Source organism: Medicago sativa, chromosome 3 (assembly GCF_051527215.1).
Source record: "Medicago sativa cultivar Bolivia chromosome 3, Bolivia_mono, whole genome shotgun sequence".
Classification (NCBI taxonomy): domain Eukaryota; kingdom Viridiplantae; phylum Streptophyta; class Magnoliopsida; order Fabales; family Fabaceae; genus Medicago; species Medicago sativa.
Window position 1 is genome coordinate 81,956,636 of NC_140751.1, and position 17,510 is coordinate 81,974,145.

Below are 17,510 nucleotides of genomic sequence, written 5' to 3' on the forward strand. Positions count from 1 at the left end.
TAAAGTCGTTATAAACTAATAAATATAAGTGACTCTCAGTCTTAATATTCGGTCTAAAATTTCAAACATTTTTGTTAGTTTGAGCTGAGGCTCGTACACAATTAAACTATAGCTTTTCCTTAAAAAAAAAAAATTAAACTATACTTTTTTTCAGTCAATAATAATATAATCAATTAACTTAAACCCATTTCTAATAAAATCCATATAATATATAGTTTATTTAGATTTTACGCCATAACGAAGAAGGGAGTGGTAGCAACCAAATCTGCATATTTTTCCTATCTCTCCCTTCCTCCTTCTTTCTCTCTGTTGTCCTCTCCTCTCTGTCTTCTCAACAATTCGTTGTTCTGTTCTAACCTCAATGCCTCCCTGTCTCTGAAACACAAAAACTCATATAGATCGAAACAATACCTCAATTTTTTTAGTGCCATTTTTCTGAATTTTCATTCTCATTGGCTTAATATGATATGATTGTGATTCTTCTCTCTTCTTTTTTGCGGGTAAACCTTCCTTCAAAACCCTAATCATCTTCTAATCTGAAATCTCAATCACATTTCTGAAACCTGTAATTATTAATTTCTATTGCTGGAGGTGATAATGTTTGTGACATTGTCTTAGCTGGGAATTATGGTTTTAAATAAAATGTATTGGTTGATTTTGTTTGGTTTCAAAGTTGTTTTTTGATCAACATTAATTTTTTCCTTCAATGGAAAATGTTTTTTGATCAACATGAATTTTTTCCTTCAATGGAAAATGTTCGATTTTGATTTGTTTACATTTCCCACTTTTTTGTGTTTAATCCTTGGTTTAAACGGTCTATTATGAAACTTTTGCTTTTTCTACAGTTTTTTCCTTTCTTTTGATGATGTCATTTGACAAATTAATTTGAATTTTTAATCATTTCTGTGGTCTATTTGGTTGGAGAGGAAATGATGAAAACACTAATCAGAAAGTGATGGTTATTTATTCCTCTTTAATTATAATTATAATAAGGGCATTGGAAATCTAGTGCCTCTATGATTTGAGTTCATCTTTGTTTTGGTTATGTTGCACATTTTAAAAACAAAAACTGTGCTCACTGCATAAATAAAATAGCATGAGATTTAATGTAGCAGTGATATGGGTTGATACTTGATGCAGTTTTTTATGCAGATAATATTAAAATCACTTAATTATATTACTAGCAGATTTTTTTTTTCTTCTTTTCTATTGAAGGAGGTACTTGTAGAATTGAAAAATAAAAAAAATATAAATGTTTAGATATAATGATGGTATTGGCTAATGCATTTTTTTTGTTTAAATTCTGAACAGGCTGAAGCAGTTTGTTTATCACCCCAAAACTATTAGTTGATTTCTTTCCTGGTTAACTCTGGATACAATTGAGATCATTTAGGACCCAAGTTTACACAGTGGATGTGAATGATGGATGTTTCTGAGGTTGAAGAAAATTTCTTTGCTGCAAGCGACGCCAAGGTATGAAATAAATTTTTTAATGGCAAATGTTAGTTGCTCGTTATTATTTTGTCGGTGACGGGAGTTGGAAAAGAAAAGTGAACAAGTCCTTATGCAATGGTATAAAACTATAAATTAAGGATAAGCAGTCAACTTGCTTAAATATTAGTTTGTTAAGCATTTTTTTTTAAATTTTTACTTCGAAAGATTTTAAGAAAATGAGTTGAATTGCATGCCAAACTAAGAAAATAGAGCAAATATTTTGCATTCATTCTATACTCTACCATGCTTTTTCTGACCATTGTTTCACATTCTGTTGGACTTTTGTTTTTGGTGAAATGTCAGACCTTTTATTTGAGTAATTTTCTGACTGCAATGTATTATCTTCTAACCAATGCATCTCTTATCTTATGCAGTTACATGCAGAAATGTGCAGAAGTCTTTCTGCAATATATTGTAAAGTATTGTCATTATTTCCTTCTTTAGAAGCTGCTAGGCCTAGGAGCAAATCTGGAATTCAGGCATTATGTTCACTGCATGTAGCATTAGAGAAGGCGAAGAATGTACTTAAGCATTGCTCAGAGTGTAGTAAACTTTACTTGGTATGAATATTGTAGTCTGATATCACTTTTATTTTATGATTTTGCCATTTAGTATGTAAGTTTTATTTAATTTACAGTATCACCTCATACTTTTTTTCTTATGTTGTTTGGCGAGGTTATTTAATTTAATCTGAAATACATTTTTAAAGTATCTTAGAATAACTTTACTTATGATGCAGGCTATAACTGGGGACTCTGTTCTTCTCAAATTTGAGAAGGCCAAGTGTGCTCTTGTAGATAGTCTTAAGCTGGTGGAAGATATCGTTTCCCAATCCATTGGGTATCAGGTGATAACTTTCAACGATATGGTTGTATAGTTTCTCTTTTTGTGTTTGAATTTCATTTATATTTGATTCTAGATTCATTATCTTGTTCAATTAAGGAACAATCTATCTCAGCCTTTGTTAATTTCGTGTTCGATGTATGAGCAAGTGGAACCTATTTATTCTCTGAATTAATTCTTTCCAAAATAATCGAATGCCACCTCGTTTGCTATATTCTGGTTTCAGCTTTCTTAAGACTTATGCTAATATGTGAATGTACATGCACATATGGTATATTTGCTTATCATGGTTAATGCTTAGATTGTACAGACTCTGAGTTTGATTATTTTTTCTTTGTGAATTTACCTCTGTTCAGATTGATGAAATTGTGAACGAAATTGCTGGTATGGTGTTCGCGCTCGATTCATCGGAGAAGCAAGTTGGGGATGATTTAATTGCATTGCTTCAGCAGGATAGAAAGTTTAACAACTCTAATGATAGTAGTGAACTTGAGTGTTTTCATATGGCTGCTACTAGACTTGGAATCACATCTTCCAGAGCAGCTCTCACCGAAAGAAGAGCTTTAAAAAAGCTCATTGAAAGGGCTCGGGCCGAGGAAGACAAGAGGAAGGAATCAATTATTGCATATCTATTACACCTTATGAGGAAATACTCCAAGTTATTTAGAAGTGAGTTCTCTGACGATAATGATTCTCAGGGTTCTCAACCGTGTTCTCCGACCGTTCAACCTTGTTCTCCTAACGGTGTTCCTGGTGGTCATTGTCAAGCCTTTGACAGACAGATATCAAAACTTGGTTCCTTTAATTTTAAACCTAACAAAAAGAAATCAGGTCAAATGCCCCTTCCACCAGAAGAGTTAAGGTGTCCAATCTCACTGCAACTTATGAGCGATCCTGTTATCATTGCTTCTGGGCAGACATATGAAAGAGCTTGTATAGAAAAATGGTTCAATGATGGCCACAACACCTGCCCAAAAACTCAACAGAAACTTGCACATCTTTCTTTGACTCCTAATTACTGTGTCAAGGGTCTTGTGGCTAGTTGGTGTGAACAGAATGGAATCCCTATTCCTGAAGGCCCTCCCGAATCTCTTGATTTTAACTACTGGAGATTGGCATTATCAGATTCCGAATCCATTAATTCAAGATCTGTAAACAGTGTCAACTCTTGCAAATTGAAGGGTGTCAAAGTTGTTCCACTTGAAGAGAATAGTATCTTAGAGCAAACTGAGGGAAATGTAACTGAAAGTTTCTCTGCACAGGAAGAGGAAGACAGTGAGAAGTATCTTAGTTTACTGAAAGTATTGACCGAAGGGAACAATTGGAAAAGGAAGTGTAAAGTGGTAGAGCGGTTAAGATTCTTGCTGCGGGATGATGAGGAAGCCAGGATTTTTATGGGGGCTAATGGATTTGTTGAAGCACTTTTTCAGTTTCTTCAATCAGCTGTGCATGAAGGGAATGCGATGGCTCTGGAAAACGGAGCTATGGCTTTGTTCAACCTGGCTGTGAATAACAACAGGTAGGACTTAATGATTTTAGATTTGAACAGTAATGTGAATCTACTTTGTATATGTTCACAAATTTAAAACAGTTATCATTATTGCTCCTAGTGCTCAAGGTCGAAAATGCAGAGCAGACGAGCATAGTTCACAAGTGCATGCTGAAAATAATGCTGTCACCTATTGAATTGCAACTTTTATTTAGGACGTTCCAATGTTAAACTGGACTAAAGATTTTTGAAGAAATAGAAGAATTAAGTTCCAATAATTATTTCTGAATTAGGATAATGTTTGCTATTTTGTTTCTTTTGTTCTTTCTTTTCTTTAGTGCAATTCATTAACATAAACTCGATCTCTTTTTCTTCAACAGAAATAAGGAACTTATGATATCAGCGGGAATCTTATCGTTGTTGGAGGAAATGGTTTCAAGCACCAGTTCGTACAGTTGTGCAACCGCCCTTTATCTTAATCTTTCTTGCCTTGAAGAAGCCAAGCATATGATTGGCGCGAGTCAGGCCGTGCAGTTCCTAATCCAGATGCTTAGAACTAAGATAGAAGTCCAGTGCAAGCTAGATGCCCTCCATGCACTCTATAATATTTCTACCGTACCCTCAAATATTTCGAACCTCCTTTCATCTGGCATCATCAATGGCCTACAATCCCTTCTTGTAGGCCAGGCCGAGTGCACATGGACTGAAAAATGCATAGCTGTTTTGGTCAATTTGGCAGTTTCTCACGAAGGAAGAGAGGAAATGATGTTGAATCCTGAACTGATAAGCACATTGGCTTCTATACTCGATACTGGTGAATCCATAGAGCAGGAACAAGCTGTGTCTTGCCTCCTAATATTATGCAACAGAAGTGAGAAATGTTGTGAGATGGTCCTGCAAGAAGGCGCTATACCTGCATTGGTGTCGATAACGGTAAATGGTACCTCAAGAGGAAGAGAGAAAGCTCAGAAACTCTTGATGCTCTTTCGAGAGCAGCGACAACGAGACCATTCACCTGCTAACACTCAAGACTGTTCACCTGAAGCTGGTGATTTGTCCATGCCTCCTCGAGAAACAAAACCTCTAAGTAAATCAATATCTAGAAGAAAAGTGGGGAAAGCTCTTAGTTTTCTATGGAAAAGCAAAAGCTATTCTGTTTACCAGTGTTAGTTTTAGAATGTAAATCTTCTGGGGGTCTTGCTTTTTATCATCCCTCTCACTCATGTTCTCATGTAAATGGCTGCTTATTTTTTAGACTTTAAATCGATGAAGAGTTGTACAGGCATGTGTAATTTATTGAATTTATTTTGGGTTAGATTTACTTTATGAAAGTTAATTATGTCTCATGGTGAAGGGAGATTCCTAATTCTTGCTTAGCTAGTAAAGAAAGAACAAAACACCATAACTTTCTATTTAATTTTTTTTTATTCTCATTTTCTATATTTGAGGAGTTTATGATAGATTTTGAGATCCAAATTGATTTGAAGATTTTCCAAGTCATAAATTTAGTATAAACTTCATAATATTCTTTTTGTATGATTTTTTATAATAGTCTAAGGGAAAATGGTCAATCACTAATAAATTTGGGTGCAAGAAGATTTAATTATTATAGTCTAGACAAGAAATAAGAATTTTAAGTATAAGAACAGAAATTCCTTAAAAAAAAGTATAAGAAAAGAAATAGAAAATTTCAATTGCTCTGTAAAAAAAAAAAATTTGTAACAAACTTAAATAATTCATTAGGTAAATTTACTCAAAAAGATCTTTAGAAAGAGAGGACAATATTGCTTCAGTTTTTATGGAACACTATCTGTCGTATTAATGCTATTGGAACAAAAGAGAGGACTGAACATAAAGTCCAAAATTAGAAAAAACTACAGCTATTTGGCACAAGGAACAAAGGTGAAGACCAAAGAACCAATTCCTTATCAGGAGGGAATGGTAGGTTTCTAATATTCATTCATCACATTCATGAATTTGAATATATAGCTGTCTGTCCACAGTCTATTGTGGGGTCCCATAAATTTGGTTGGTCATCGTCTCCTTACGTGTCTTGTCTTGCCTTTGAAAGAACAAAAGCCACTGTTTCATATACCTCTCTAGACAAAATCCTACATGATTTGGTTTCTGACTTTTATATTGTTTTTTCTCTCTCATTGGTCCGACACCACACACATTCGAATTGTATTTTACACATGTCGATTATGTCCGACTTTGTGTCTAGATAACACACCTCATACATTCTCTCGTTGCAAAATTTGTTTAACAAGCAACGTACGCCCATAATCTCATTGCGGCTTAAAATTATAATTCAGTAAAAGTAATTGACAAATTGAAAGGCTATAAAGAAAAGTTTAAAAAAAAGCATCTGATTCTATTATTGAGTGCTGAAGCTCACAGCACAACTCAACCAAAAGAAAAGATGAAAAGTTTGGAGGAAGTGTGATGCAGGATTTATAGTTGATCTAAAAGTGTTTCTCCTTTATGTGATAAATAAAAAAGAGTATTCTTTTTACGTAAAAATTATAATTTTCATAAGAATCTATCTATGACTTAAAAAGTAATAAATATCTTATGAACTATGGCTCCAAAGACGAGCAATATACTGGTTATTCTTCTTCTGAATTAATGCCGTGCTTGATTTGAGTTTGGTTTCGCGGTTCAAGTGATGCTACAATCAGAAAGATCGCTACGTAGCAACCTTCCAATAATTCGTATGTCTTAATTGTTTCATTTTACTTCATGACTATTCTGCTTGAAAAACTTCTTTATTCTTACGGTGCTTGGATTAATTCAATTAAATTTCTTGCGAAAGCATCATCATTTTGTTAAATTAAAAGTGATGATTTAGTAGTATTAGTATATAGTGACTGCATGGTTATAAACCTATAATTAATTTCAAATGGAAAAGAGTTACTATATCACTTGAAAAATATGCACGTGCTTTGCAGCTTATTATTAATTTTTCTGATTCTACTTAATTTTGAAACATTTTTTTGTTATAGGAATACCAGGAGATGGTAGATGTATGTTTAGATCTGCGGTCTATGGTGCCTGCCTCAGAAGAGGGGACCCACCTCCAAGTCTCACCAGGCAAAAAGAACTTGCAGATGAGCTCAGAGCCAAAGTAATTGACAGACTAATCATTTTTATTTTTCATCATTAAACTTATACATTCTAGTTTGACATACTTATTGTTGAAATTATGTAGTGTAATTGGTTTTCTGGTGTGGACAATAAGCAACATTTGTGCAAATAGAGCACAAATTATATATGGCTATTATATATATGATGTTCTTTCAGTTTGATGCATTTGAATCTTTATGATGGGAAAACATTATTATTTGCAGGTTGTGGACGAGTTCATCAAGAGGAGAGTAGACACTGAATGGTAAGTTAACTATCTTTAACCAAAAAGTTTGGTTACAAATTTACAATAACTAATACTAGTATAATGAGACTGATTTGGGAATGGGACTTTTCTGTTAATTATCATACAAGCAAGTTTTGGTTCATTTTTTTCTGGTAACAGCAAGTTTTAGTTCATTGGAATAATTTTGAGGTCAATCATGTTAGGTGTCAAAGTAACTAATTGTTTTGTTTATTACCTTGCTAGAACATCATGTTTATGTACCAGTCCCTAATATTTTGATTATATGCACACCTATATTGTGGATATTTATATCTTAAGTGAGGTGCAATGATTTTTTACTCCTTTGACAAAAATAGTAGTAGTCCGAGTTGCAACACAAGTATGATATGAGAGTGCCTCACGTTAATCACGTGACCGTGACAAAACAAAACATATTTTTCCATGGAAATGGATTCTCTCCGATGAAAATCTCTCACCTTTTCTTCTGCGAGACAATCCACGCCCCTAAACAATTTATCGTTTCTATTTTCAATATTTAAAGCCCCTCTGACCTTTTATTTTCTCTGACTCAGATTTCATAAGACTCTCCATTAAACGGAGATGATCTGGTCTTGTTTTCTAATCAGTAATATTGTATCATCTAAATCTCATCAATTCTGAATTCCTTACCATGAAGTGGTACGAAATGCCTAGATTATAACATTGTTACATTTAAAAGCTAGTCTTGAATACTTGTTTCTAATGTTTTCATTAGTAGTGCACAATGAATTTGTGTTTAATTCATATTGTACAGGTTTCTTGAAGGTGACTTTAACACCTATACAGTTCAAATGAGAAAGTCTCAAGTATGGGGAGGAGAACCTGAACTTCTCACGTCGTCGCATGTTTTACAGTTAAGTCAATTTTCATTTGCAAAACTTTCATATGATACATGTTATTTACCCAGTGTTAAGAAGACCGAGATACATGACAAGAACATTCACTGATATTTTAATCATGTTGTGTCTTATGGATTTAGGATGCCTATAACAGTGGTCATGCAGCGTACAAATTCCAATAACCTTAAAATTATAGCTGAATACGGCCAGGAGTATGGAAAGGAGAATCCTATTAGAGTCATCTATGATGGTTTTGGCCACTATGATGTATTGAAGTGTTCAACATGATAATACGCAATATGCAATCCTAACTCTGCAATTTTAATTTTCATGTAACCTAGTAGTAATAATTAACTGTGTTATACCTTGAAAATGTGCTTCAATATGATTGTGACGTCTCAGTACCAAAGCAAAGCAAATTCTGAATTTCTGATCAGGAGAAAAACGTTTTCATTAATTGTAAAAATATACTAGTACATTTTTTCTTTCAAAATAAAACAAAAAGTGTCCCCGCGAAGTTACCTCGATTGGTAGGTACATTGCATAATATATACCGAGAGTACTGGGAAAAAAAATATGAAATAAAATTATGAAATAAAAAAACTGTTGAGACTTCTGCTGGCTTAGCAACAAGTCAACAAAAATTGACGGTTGTCGCAAAGCAAAAAGCTCCCAAAAGTAAAAAAAAACAAGTACTAGGATTATAGAAAAATGAGTTTGACTAACAGAGTCATTCTTTTCTTTGCTTTCTTCATTCAAATGATGATAATAAAGTACCATAAATGAGTTGGTTTCTTTTCTTTAATTAAATGGTCATAGTTTTCGTAAAAAAATAAAATTTGCTAAAGAAGAAGACATGACTAGAGTTCACTGGCTAAATTTTGTTAGCCATGTGGAACATTACTTACTATAACTGCACTAAAGAAAGAGGGAGACATTGTCAAAGCTTAAAATAAAACCATGTGCAGGCCAAATACGGATTGATATTTGATGGTAAATTGACTATAGTGCTTGCATTGAAAATATCTACAAACGGTGACATCTAACCTTTATGTCCCTCTCATCCCATTAATCTTAGTGAGGAGTGTTAACCCACACTCTATTATCGGATAAAATCTAGAGTAGTGATATTTGTACAACTATTTGGTACAACTTCTATAACAACTTTGGTTTTCTCTCTTTTGATTGGTCAAAAATAATAGAGAGAGAAAAAGGAGGAGAGAAAATAAGAAGATAATGTGAGTATGAGAGAGAAAATTGTCAAAAAGTTGTTAGAAAATAGTTGTACAAATATCATTTCTCTAAAATCTATGTGACTCACTGACTCATGATTTTCACCAAATAAGAGTTTAAGTGTTAGAGAGAGTACTAAAAAGAGAGGGTTCTTAACATTTATCTGATTCTAGTATTTCTCTCTATAAAATCAAGTTCTAACTATTTCCCAAAATTTTGGTCCAAAGCAAAATATTTTCCAAAAAAAAAAAATTGAAGTTCATCTACATTTAGTAAAAAAAAGTTCATCTACATAGCATTTTCACATTTTTACATCGATCAATATTTTTGTTAATATTTTTCTACGTAAGAAAAAAATTATACATCAGTCTAACTGGTCTAATTTTTTTTTTTTTGAAGGATAGTCAAACTGATCTAATATAAATAAACCGTAATCACCTGTATAATTTTTTTATTTGATGATAAAAGTGTTTGTCTAATTTAAGAAATCGTTGAAATGGAATGCAAAACGAGTACATGGGTCATTGATGTATGGCTTGTAATTTGGGTTATGATGGTCAAACCAAAACTAGATATATATGGTAGATCCAACAACCAAATAATATTTTTCCACAAGTATGGTCAAATTTTTTCAATCATTTTCAACCAAAACCAGGTATGGGAGTTAAATAGTATATACTATAGTATACAGTAGTAGTTTTTTTCTTTCTTTTTTATATTAGATGTGTGTCTTAAAGAGGTAGACTCCTAAAACTAATGTGATTGAGTCTATCAAGACTCCTATAACTCAACAAACTAAAATTTCAATCTTGTTTGAGAGAAACGTCTGTTTGGTAGCCATGACAAAAAACATATCCTGCAAGGGCAGCTTATTGAAATATATCCTACAAAAATATATTAGAATATTTAAAAATAATTATCCTACAAGGATAGTTTCGTCATTTACACATAATATATAATATATCTTTATTTAGCTTATCTAACATATATAAGACTTATGTATTTACTCATAAAGTTTAAAAAAAAAATGAATTGTTGATTTAGCAGTGTTAATGTATTTCTTTATTTTTTTTTTTTAAAAAACTATAGAAAATTATTTATTACTTATTTAATTTTTCTATTTTTTTTATAATTTATGAAATTTAAAAATTAATTTGAAAAAAAAAATATTGAATAGTTTTACAAAACCATCTTTCTTATATGTGCGTGCGTGTGTGTATAAATGTGTGTATCAATATATGATAAGATAAAATAATGTTATTATGTTTGTTATAATTGAGGTTATAAGTTTTTATGTGCATATAATTCTTTTATTTTCTTGACAAATTTTGTCGAGCTTTTTATCATATCACCCCTCAAAAAAGCTCTATATCATATATTTTTCTTTCACATTCATTTATAAAAGGAGTTATTAAAAGTGATTTTTGAATGTAATCTTTTTTTTTTTTGAACAAGAAAGTTGTCTTATGTTAAATCAATAAAAATAACTATATTTCTTAATCAGTGTATTATTTGCTAAATTAACTTATACTATAATGAAATGCATAGTGTATAAAAAAACTCCATGATATTTCTTTAGATACCAATTATAAAAAAAAATTAGATATCACAAATATTGTAAAAAAAGATTATTTCTTTTGACAGTCAAACTTGTAAAAAAAGCTAAACGTCACAATACTAATATATTTTTAAATATTCCTTAAAAAACATTATTTTTAGATATATATTTTTTGAAGGGATTTTAAAATATATTTGTACACCAATAAACTATAATTTCATTAAAGAAAACAACAAACAAATAACATGTAATTACAGATTTGTATAAGTTCTGTATTGATTTTGACTGCAAATATATAGCGCAGGCCATATGGGGTAAGGTCGATAGTCATACAAGTGTTGGCATATCACACAAGTTCATCATATTTTATTTTCAGAGTACTTATCAGAGTATAATTGTGCAAATCCTGTCACCTTTAGCCAACTCAATATGCAATTTTCATTTTTTAATTTAAAATAAAATTTACCTAGTTACCAAAAAAAACAAAAACATTAATTTGTAAGATTAAACAAAAACATTACACTAGTGACAATTATATTACACATCAATGAAAGGTGTGTAAGATTATCATGTTTAGTTCACATCAACCAAAATCATTAATTTGTATTCAATTATTTTATAACATAGATGAATGATTTTAATTGATGTTAAATAAGAATTTCCTTAATACACGACCTACTATACTATATAAACATCAATCAGAAACCCGATTTCCCTCCTCTCTGCCTTCATTTCTGGTTTCTATCGAAAATTACGGACATATTTCATTCCTTAAATAACGAACACTAAAACAACATAGTTTCGGAGGCTAAAACAAAAAATGATGGCGTTGGTGAGTCCTAGTACAGGGCTAAGGAAACAGATTTTTCCAATTGACTACGAAACAGAGATGTCACAGCGTCTTGTTGATGCAGCTCATCGCGGTGACACAGATTCTGCCATTGAATGTTTAGCGAATCCATTGGTGGATGTTAACTTCATTGGAACGGTGATGTTGAAGTCCAAAACAATGGAGATCGTGCTTCAAGATGAATCACCTCATCGAGTAAATTCAGTGTATGAAGAGTTTAAAATTGAGGTCACTGCTCTGTTTTTGGCTGCACATTCTGGAAATTTGACTCTAATTCGTAAGCTGCTGGTATGTAACCGTTCCGAATGTTCTGCCTTATTTTGTGTTTTCGAAAATTATGTTGCTTGTACGTTTTGATTATTTGAAACGTGATTTTGGCCATGATTATCACTGTTGTAATCAATAATATTCAATTTTGTGATTGCGCTTGGTGATTTTGATTTCATTTGATTACAAATTACGCTTTATCATCCGTTTTCAGATAAACTGCAGCTTAGTAGGATCAATTTAGCTCATCGTGATCGGATTAAGCATGATTGCATTTGTCGTGTCCGGTGTGTGTCTGAGTGTGCATGCAAATTAGACCATCTCTGTGCATGAAACTCATATTAAAGAAAACAGTTAAAAATGTGACGGAATTGTCATTTGTTCATCATTTCATTCCCAATGTATCAATGACATGTGAATTTTCTTCTTTTCCCCTGGTTTCTAAACTGATTTTTTTTTTTTTTTGGAGTCATATGATGCAAATTGCGTCATTTACATATTTCAACAATGTTAGTAAGGCAATAATTGGATTGATAATGACATTTATCTTTTACACAAAATGTTATAAATTGTGTGAAACACTTACAAGTTAATCCAATATGTAATTATGTTTATAATTTGATTTAGCTTAGACGTCCAGATTGTGGGTTTGGTTGGATTTATTTTCATGTATGGAACTATGTCAGGGGTATTTTTCTATCCTTATTCTTTCGGATAATTGGTCCATATTTGATCTTTCTATCCAACACTAAATTCCATTTATCTTCTTTCTTTTTTTTTTTTTTAACCGAACACATTTAAATGTTATGATATAATTATCATCATTATATCATGCATCTAATTATAGCTATTACTAATTTGTCTGATGTAGGAACTATATCTTTAATTTTTTCTATTTCCATGAATTACCCTTTTAACTCTAAATTGAATTTTATACATATACGAACATAACATCTTAAAATGTTCAAAAAATTAGTTGTGATGTCATATGTTACAAGAAATTTTATCTAACTGTGTTCAAATTGTCACACCATTCATTATTAACTAAGTTTTGGGAATTTCATGTGATAGAATGTGGGAGCTAATGTAAATGTGAGATTGTTCCGGGGCTATGCTACAACAGCAGCAGTGAGGGAAGGCCATTTGAAAATATTGGAGGTCCTTATCAATGGTGGGGCGTCGCAACTTGCATGCGAAGAGGCTTTACTTGAAGCAAGCTATGCGGGACATGCAAGATTTGCTGAACTACTGATGCAATCCAACATGATCCGTCCTCGTGTTGCAATACATGCCCTTGTCTCTGCTTGTTGCAGAGGATTCACCGAGGTTGTTGATGTACTCATCAAGGTAAGACCATTATAATTACTAGTGTATGTCCGCTTTTTTGGATATCATCTACTTAAGTCCCCTCAAATAAATGTAATTATATTCGAGACATGTCAGACACTAAATATAGATACATTTATAAGTCAAGGTTCAAAATCCCCTCAACTAAATGTAATATATTCGAGACGTGTCAGACACTAAATATGGATACCTCTGTCAGTCGAAGTTCAAAGTCCCCTCAACTAAATATAATCATATTTGAGACATGTCAGACACTAAATATGGATAGCTCTATCAGCCAAGGTTCAAAGTCTAGTCTCTTTCACTAGACCCAACTCCTATTGGTTCTATCATTTATAATTTATCAAAAAACAGTGGAAGGCACAAAATTTCATGTAGTTATTTAGAAAAATTCAGTTATTTGATTTAGTAAAAAAGGAAAAATTGTAAATTAAAGAAAGAGTAGAAATAGAAGAAAAAATTGCTACACCAAAATTTGGTAACCCCTACGTATATTCTTTAATAAGAGACGTGTTTTCTTTTTAAAATTTCTGGTAAATGCTGTTCAACTATAGACAGAAAGAAATACCTATGAATATAATTGATTACTAAATGACACTTTTTCTTGGGTTTGTTTGCAGCATGGAGTGGATGTTAATGCAATGGATAGGACTCTGCTTCAATCTTCAAAGCCATTTCTTCACGCTAATGTTGATTGCAATGCATTATTTGCTGCTGTGGTCAGCAGGCAGATAAATGTAGTTAGACTACTGTTGCAGGTGGGGTTCTAACTTTGATAAGTAATAAACTTCACATGGGATAATAAACATGTCTAGGTTTTAAAGTAATAATTGATTAATTGTGTTGGTTCATACAGCACAATAAGTCAACTTTATTTTAATTTGTTAACTTTTGGGCATGTCATTATCATCATGGAAAATACTCCTTTGATAGTATATCTTAGCCTTTAACATATTGTCTGGTATTCATCCGTACAAAATTGATTTGTAAGGTGAGAATGTTACTCTTTATAAGCCCTTTTTTCAACATATCCTCTTAGACCCAACACTGTTCGGCTTGGTGTGTGGATAATTTGGTTGGTGGCCCTGATCGACAGACTATGAAACCATATTAGATTAATATTAGTTTTTATTCATTCTTACAAAACTGTAAAATGATTCCTTTTTTCTCTTTATAAACACGTGGGACTTGAGTTTTTCTCAAAACGCTTGCCACAAAATTTACTAAAATCCAATATTAGCCTGTCAAGTTTCTACATTGTGTACAGTCATTTTGCATAATATTAACCGATCTCTAAAAGAGGAACTAATTTTCTGATTTCTGCAATCAGGTTGGTGTAAGACTAGATATCAAGGTCAAATTAGGAGCTTGGTCTTGGGAAACAGATACAGGAGAAGAATTTCGTGTAGGTGTTGGACTAGCTGAGCCTTATCCAATCACATGGTGTGCTGTAGAGTATTTTGAATCCACTGGTACTATACTTAACATGCTTCTCTATCACCTGTCACCTAATAGTTTCCACATTGGAAGAACTCTCTTGCACCACACCATCATGTGTAACAATGAAAGAGCATTGAATATACTTTTAAGTAATGGTGTGGATACGGAACTTGTAGTGCAAACTACTGAAGAAACCAATGTACACCCTATTCACATGGCTGCGCGACTTGGATCATGCAACATTCTTCGGTGTTTGATTAATGGTAAGTGTAACTTGGACTCACAAACAAAGTTTGGTGACACGGCATTGATGATTTGTACAAGGAATAAAAATGAGAAGTGTCTACGAGTTTTAGTATCATCAGGAGCTGACTTGGGGATAGTAAATTCATCCGGTCATTGCGCAACTTCAGTAGCAAGTTTTAATAAGTGGACTCAAGTTTATCAGAAAGCAATTCTGGATATAATTAGATCTGGAAAAGGTGTTAAATCAAGCAATGCATCTAGATTTTCAGCTTTGTTATTTGTCACTCGAGCGAATGACATAGAGGCTTTGAAAAAACTCATCGAATACCGGAATATAAATCTAGATGAACAAAACGCGAATGGACTTTCAGCTGTCATGATAGCTGCCGCAGAGGGTAACGTGGAAGCTTTCAAGGTACTTCTTCATGCTGGAGCTGATGTAATCAATCTTAAAAACAAATATGGTTTGACAGCTCTTAATCTCATAGACTTGAACCAAAATGGTGAAAATAAGGAAAATTTTCATAAGGTGATGTTTGAATATGCCCTTAAAAAGGGATGTCTGAATATTAGTACTTTAACCGAGGGGAATCCTCTTCACCGAGCAGCTTGTTATGGAGACATAAGCATTGTTGAAAAATTATTAAAAGAAGGGTATTATGATGTGAATGGTTTTGATGGAAATGGATATACACCATTGATGTTAGCAGCAAGAGAAAGTAATGGAGAAATGTGTGAGATTTTGATATCTTACGGAGCAAAATGTGATATTAAAAATGAGAGGAATGAAACAGCACTTTTACTTGCTAGAGAAAATAACAAAGGAAATGACGCAGAGCGGGTGATACTAGATGAGTTAGCTAGAATAGTAGTGTTGTGTGGTGCATGTGTGAAGAAACATACAAAATGTGGTAAAGGGTCGCCACATAAGAAACAATTGGTAATGATTGGTGCTGCTGGAATTTTACGTTGGGGGAAATCAAACAAAAGAAATGTTGTTTGTAAAGAGGCTGAGGTAGGACCAAGTGAAAGATTTCGATGGAACCGTAGGAAGAAGTTTGATGTTGATGAGTTAGGAATGTTTTATGTTGTTACTGCAAAAAATAAGGAGGTGCATTTTGTTTGTGAAGGTGGGGTTGAAATGGCTGAGTTATGGGTAAGAGGGATTAGATTAGTAACAAGAGAAGCCATTTTTGGTTCTAGAGCTAATACTGGCTGAGGGAATATGGTTATGGATAGAAATTCATGGACAAGGTTGGAGAAAATACTTGTGGTCTCGTGCTATATGTATCACTTTTTGTTTTGAACATATAAATCAATTTGTCCATGTATACTTCATACCATAGTCATGTATAATTGGCTGTCTTTGTTGTAGATTTTTATTTTGTTGATATCTTCAACTAGGTGTGTAAGATTATAAATTGAAATACAATTAGAATGTAGGTTGGGAATCTCAATGTTGATTAGATAAAAACGTTCAATGTGATACTTAAACTATGCGGCTTTTCCATTTAATGAACTGATATATTAGGTTGGACTCTGCTCGCATATTTTCAGATTCTAAAATCCGCAGCGTGCTTTTAAGGTTTGGATTCTAGAATCGAACACAATGAGTAGATAAAAACTACAACAACAACATAATTCAACCACAATATAAATTTAAAAGATAAATTAAACACAAAAAAGATCATGGATGGGCCAAACTAGTTTCTTCATCAGGTTCAACCATACACGCCACAATTTCTTCAAATACTCTGCGATGAATCAAACTTTTTCGAATAGCCTGAACATATCTCACTAGGATAATACTCAATACTAGTCACCGTTGTATCATTGTAGTTGGGACAACCATTCATTTGGTGCAGATGGTCCTTGAAATGAGACAGTGTAACATCAATATTAATTCTAAACAAGTTGTATTTCCCCTTGTGGTAGTAAACTGCGACTAGATTAAAGTTCATTATTTTAAGTTGTTCATAGACCCGCCCGAGTCACACAGAGTTTCTTCGAGTTACTTGCATGTATGGTCTGATGAGCTGACAACCCGCCCACACCTCCGGTTCGACCAACCAGTCTGATAACAAATCCATTAATGTAACAAAATTACAAAATAATATTTGATTGTGCACTTTGTTACTCATAATAGTTAAAGAAATCCATTAACTTTTTAGACGAGAACAATCATTCCTATTTCCGATTAAGAAATGCTTATCTATCATGTCTACTCCTTGTTTTAACCCATCACACTTCAACCTTCAAAGAGCTCTAAGATCACGGCGTTAAAGAAAATATTTCAACTTTAGAGACTATTTTAATAAGCGGAATAACCCACCACACTTCAACCTTCAAAGAGCTCTAAGATCATGGCGTTAAAGAAATTGACAACAAAAAAAAAAACTATTGTGGTTTATCATATGAGACTAAAATAACTATTTAATTTTTTTAAAAGAAAAATAACTATTTTTATTATATGGGTGAATGCGACTCTCGGT

General features: G+C 32.7%; 3 protein-coding genes across 3 annotated transcripts; all 3 read left to right on the plus strand.

Moving 5' to 3' along the window:
• The first annotated feature begins 234 nt into the window (after positions 1 to 234).
• LOC146940902 (U-box domain-containing protein 6-like) lies at positions 235 to 5,172 on the plus strand. The gene is made up of 6 exons (XM_085754669.1): positions 235 to 500; positions 1,312 to 1,473; positions 1,869 to 2,054; positions 2,234 to 2,341; positions 2,694 to 3,856; positions 4,207 to 5,172. Exons 2-6 carry the CDS (start codon positions 1,420 to 1,422, stop codon positions 4,994 to 4,996), a joined length of 2,301 nt encoding a protein of 766 aa, XP_085610795.1. The 5' UTR covers positions 235 to 500; positions 1,312 to 1,419; the 3' UTR covers positions 4,997 to 5,172.
• A 948-nt stretch (positions 5,173 to 6,120) lies between these two features.
• Positions 6,121 to 8,486, plus strand: LOC146940903 (OVARIAN TUMOR DOMAIN-containing deubiquitinating enzyme 4-like). The gene is made up of 5 exons (XM_085754670.1): positions 6,121 to 6,540; positions 6,832 to 6,953; positions 7,177 to 7,217; positions 7,993 to 8,091; positions 8,218 to 8,486. The coding sequence occupies exons 1-5, from the start codon at positions 6,495 to 6,497 to the stop codon at positions 8,363 to 8,365; spliced, it is 456 nt and encodes a 151-aa protein (XP_085610796.1). The 5' UTR covers positions 6,121 to 6,494; the 3' UTR covers positions 8,366 to 8,486.
• A 2,906-nt stretch (positions 8,487 to 11,392) lies between these two features.
• On the plus strand, positions 11,393 to 16,555 carry LOC146940904 (uncharacterized). The gene is made up of 4 exons (XM_085754672.1): positions 11,393 to 12,006; positions 13,057 to 13,332; positions 13,953 to 14,090; positions 14,663 to 16,555. The coding sequence occupies exons 1-4, from the start codon at positions 11,689 to 11,691 to the stop codon at positions 16,235 to 16,237; spliced, it is 2,307 nt and encodes a 768-aa protein (XP_085610798.1). The 5' UTR covers positions 11,393 to 11,688; the 3' UTR covers positions 16,238 to 16,555.
• The last annotated feature ends 955 nt before the right edge of the window (positions 16,556 to 17,510 follow it).

Coding starts and splice junctions, on each gene's coding strand:
- LOC146940902 (XM_085754669.1), top strand. CDS start 1,420: ATGATGGATGTTTCTGAGGTTGAAGAAAATTTCTTTGCTGCAAGCGAC. Junction 1,474..1,868: donor TTGCTGCAAGCGACGCCAAG/GTATGAAATAAA, acceptor TATCTTATGCAG/TTACATGCAGAAATGTGCAG. Junction 2,342..2,693: donor CCCAATCCATTGGGTATCAG/GTGATAACTTTC, acceptor ACCTCTGTTCAG/ATTGATGAAATTGTGAACGA.
- LOC146940903 (XM_085754670.1), top strand. CDS start 6,495: ATGCTACAATCAGAAAGATCGCTACGTAGCAACCTTCCAATAATTC. Junction 6,541..6,831: donor TAGCAACCTTCCAATAATTC/GTATGTCTTAAT, acceptor TTTTTGTTATAG/GAATACCAGGAGATGGTAGA. Junction 8,092..8,217: donor ACGTCGTCGCATGTTTTACA/GTTAAGTCAATT, acceptor TTATGGATTTAG/GATGCCTATAACAGTGGTCA.
- LOC146940904 (XM_085754672.1), top strand. CDS start 11,689: ATGATGGCGTTGGTGAGTCCTAGTACAGGGCTAAGGAAACAGATTTTT. Junction 12,007..13,056: donor CTCTAATTCGTAAGCTGCTG/GTATGTAACCGT, acceptor TTCATGTGATAG/AATGTGGGAGCTAATGTAAA. Junction 13,333..13,952: donor TTGTTGATGTACTCATCAAG/GTAAGACCATTA, acceptor GTTTGTTTGCAG/CATGGAGTGGATGTTAATGC.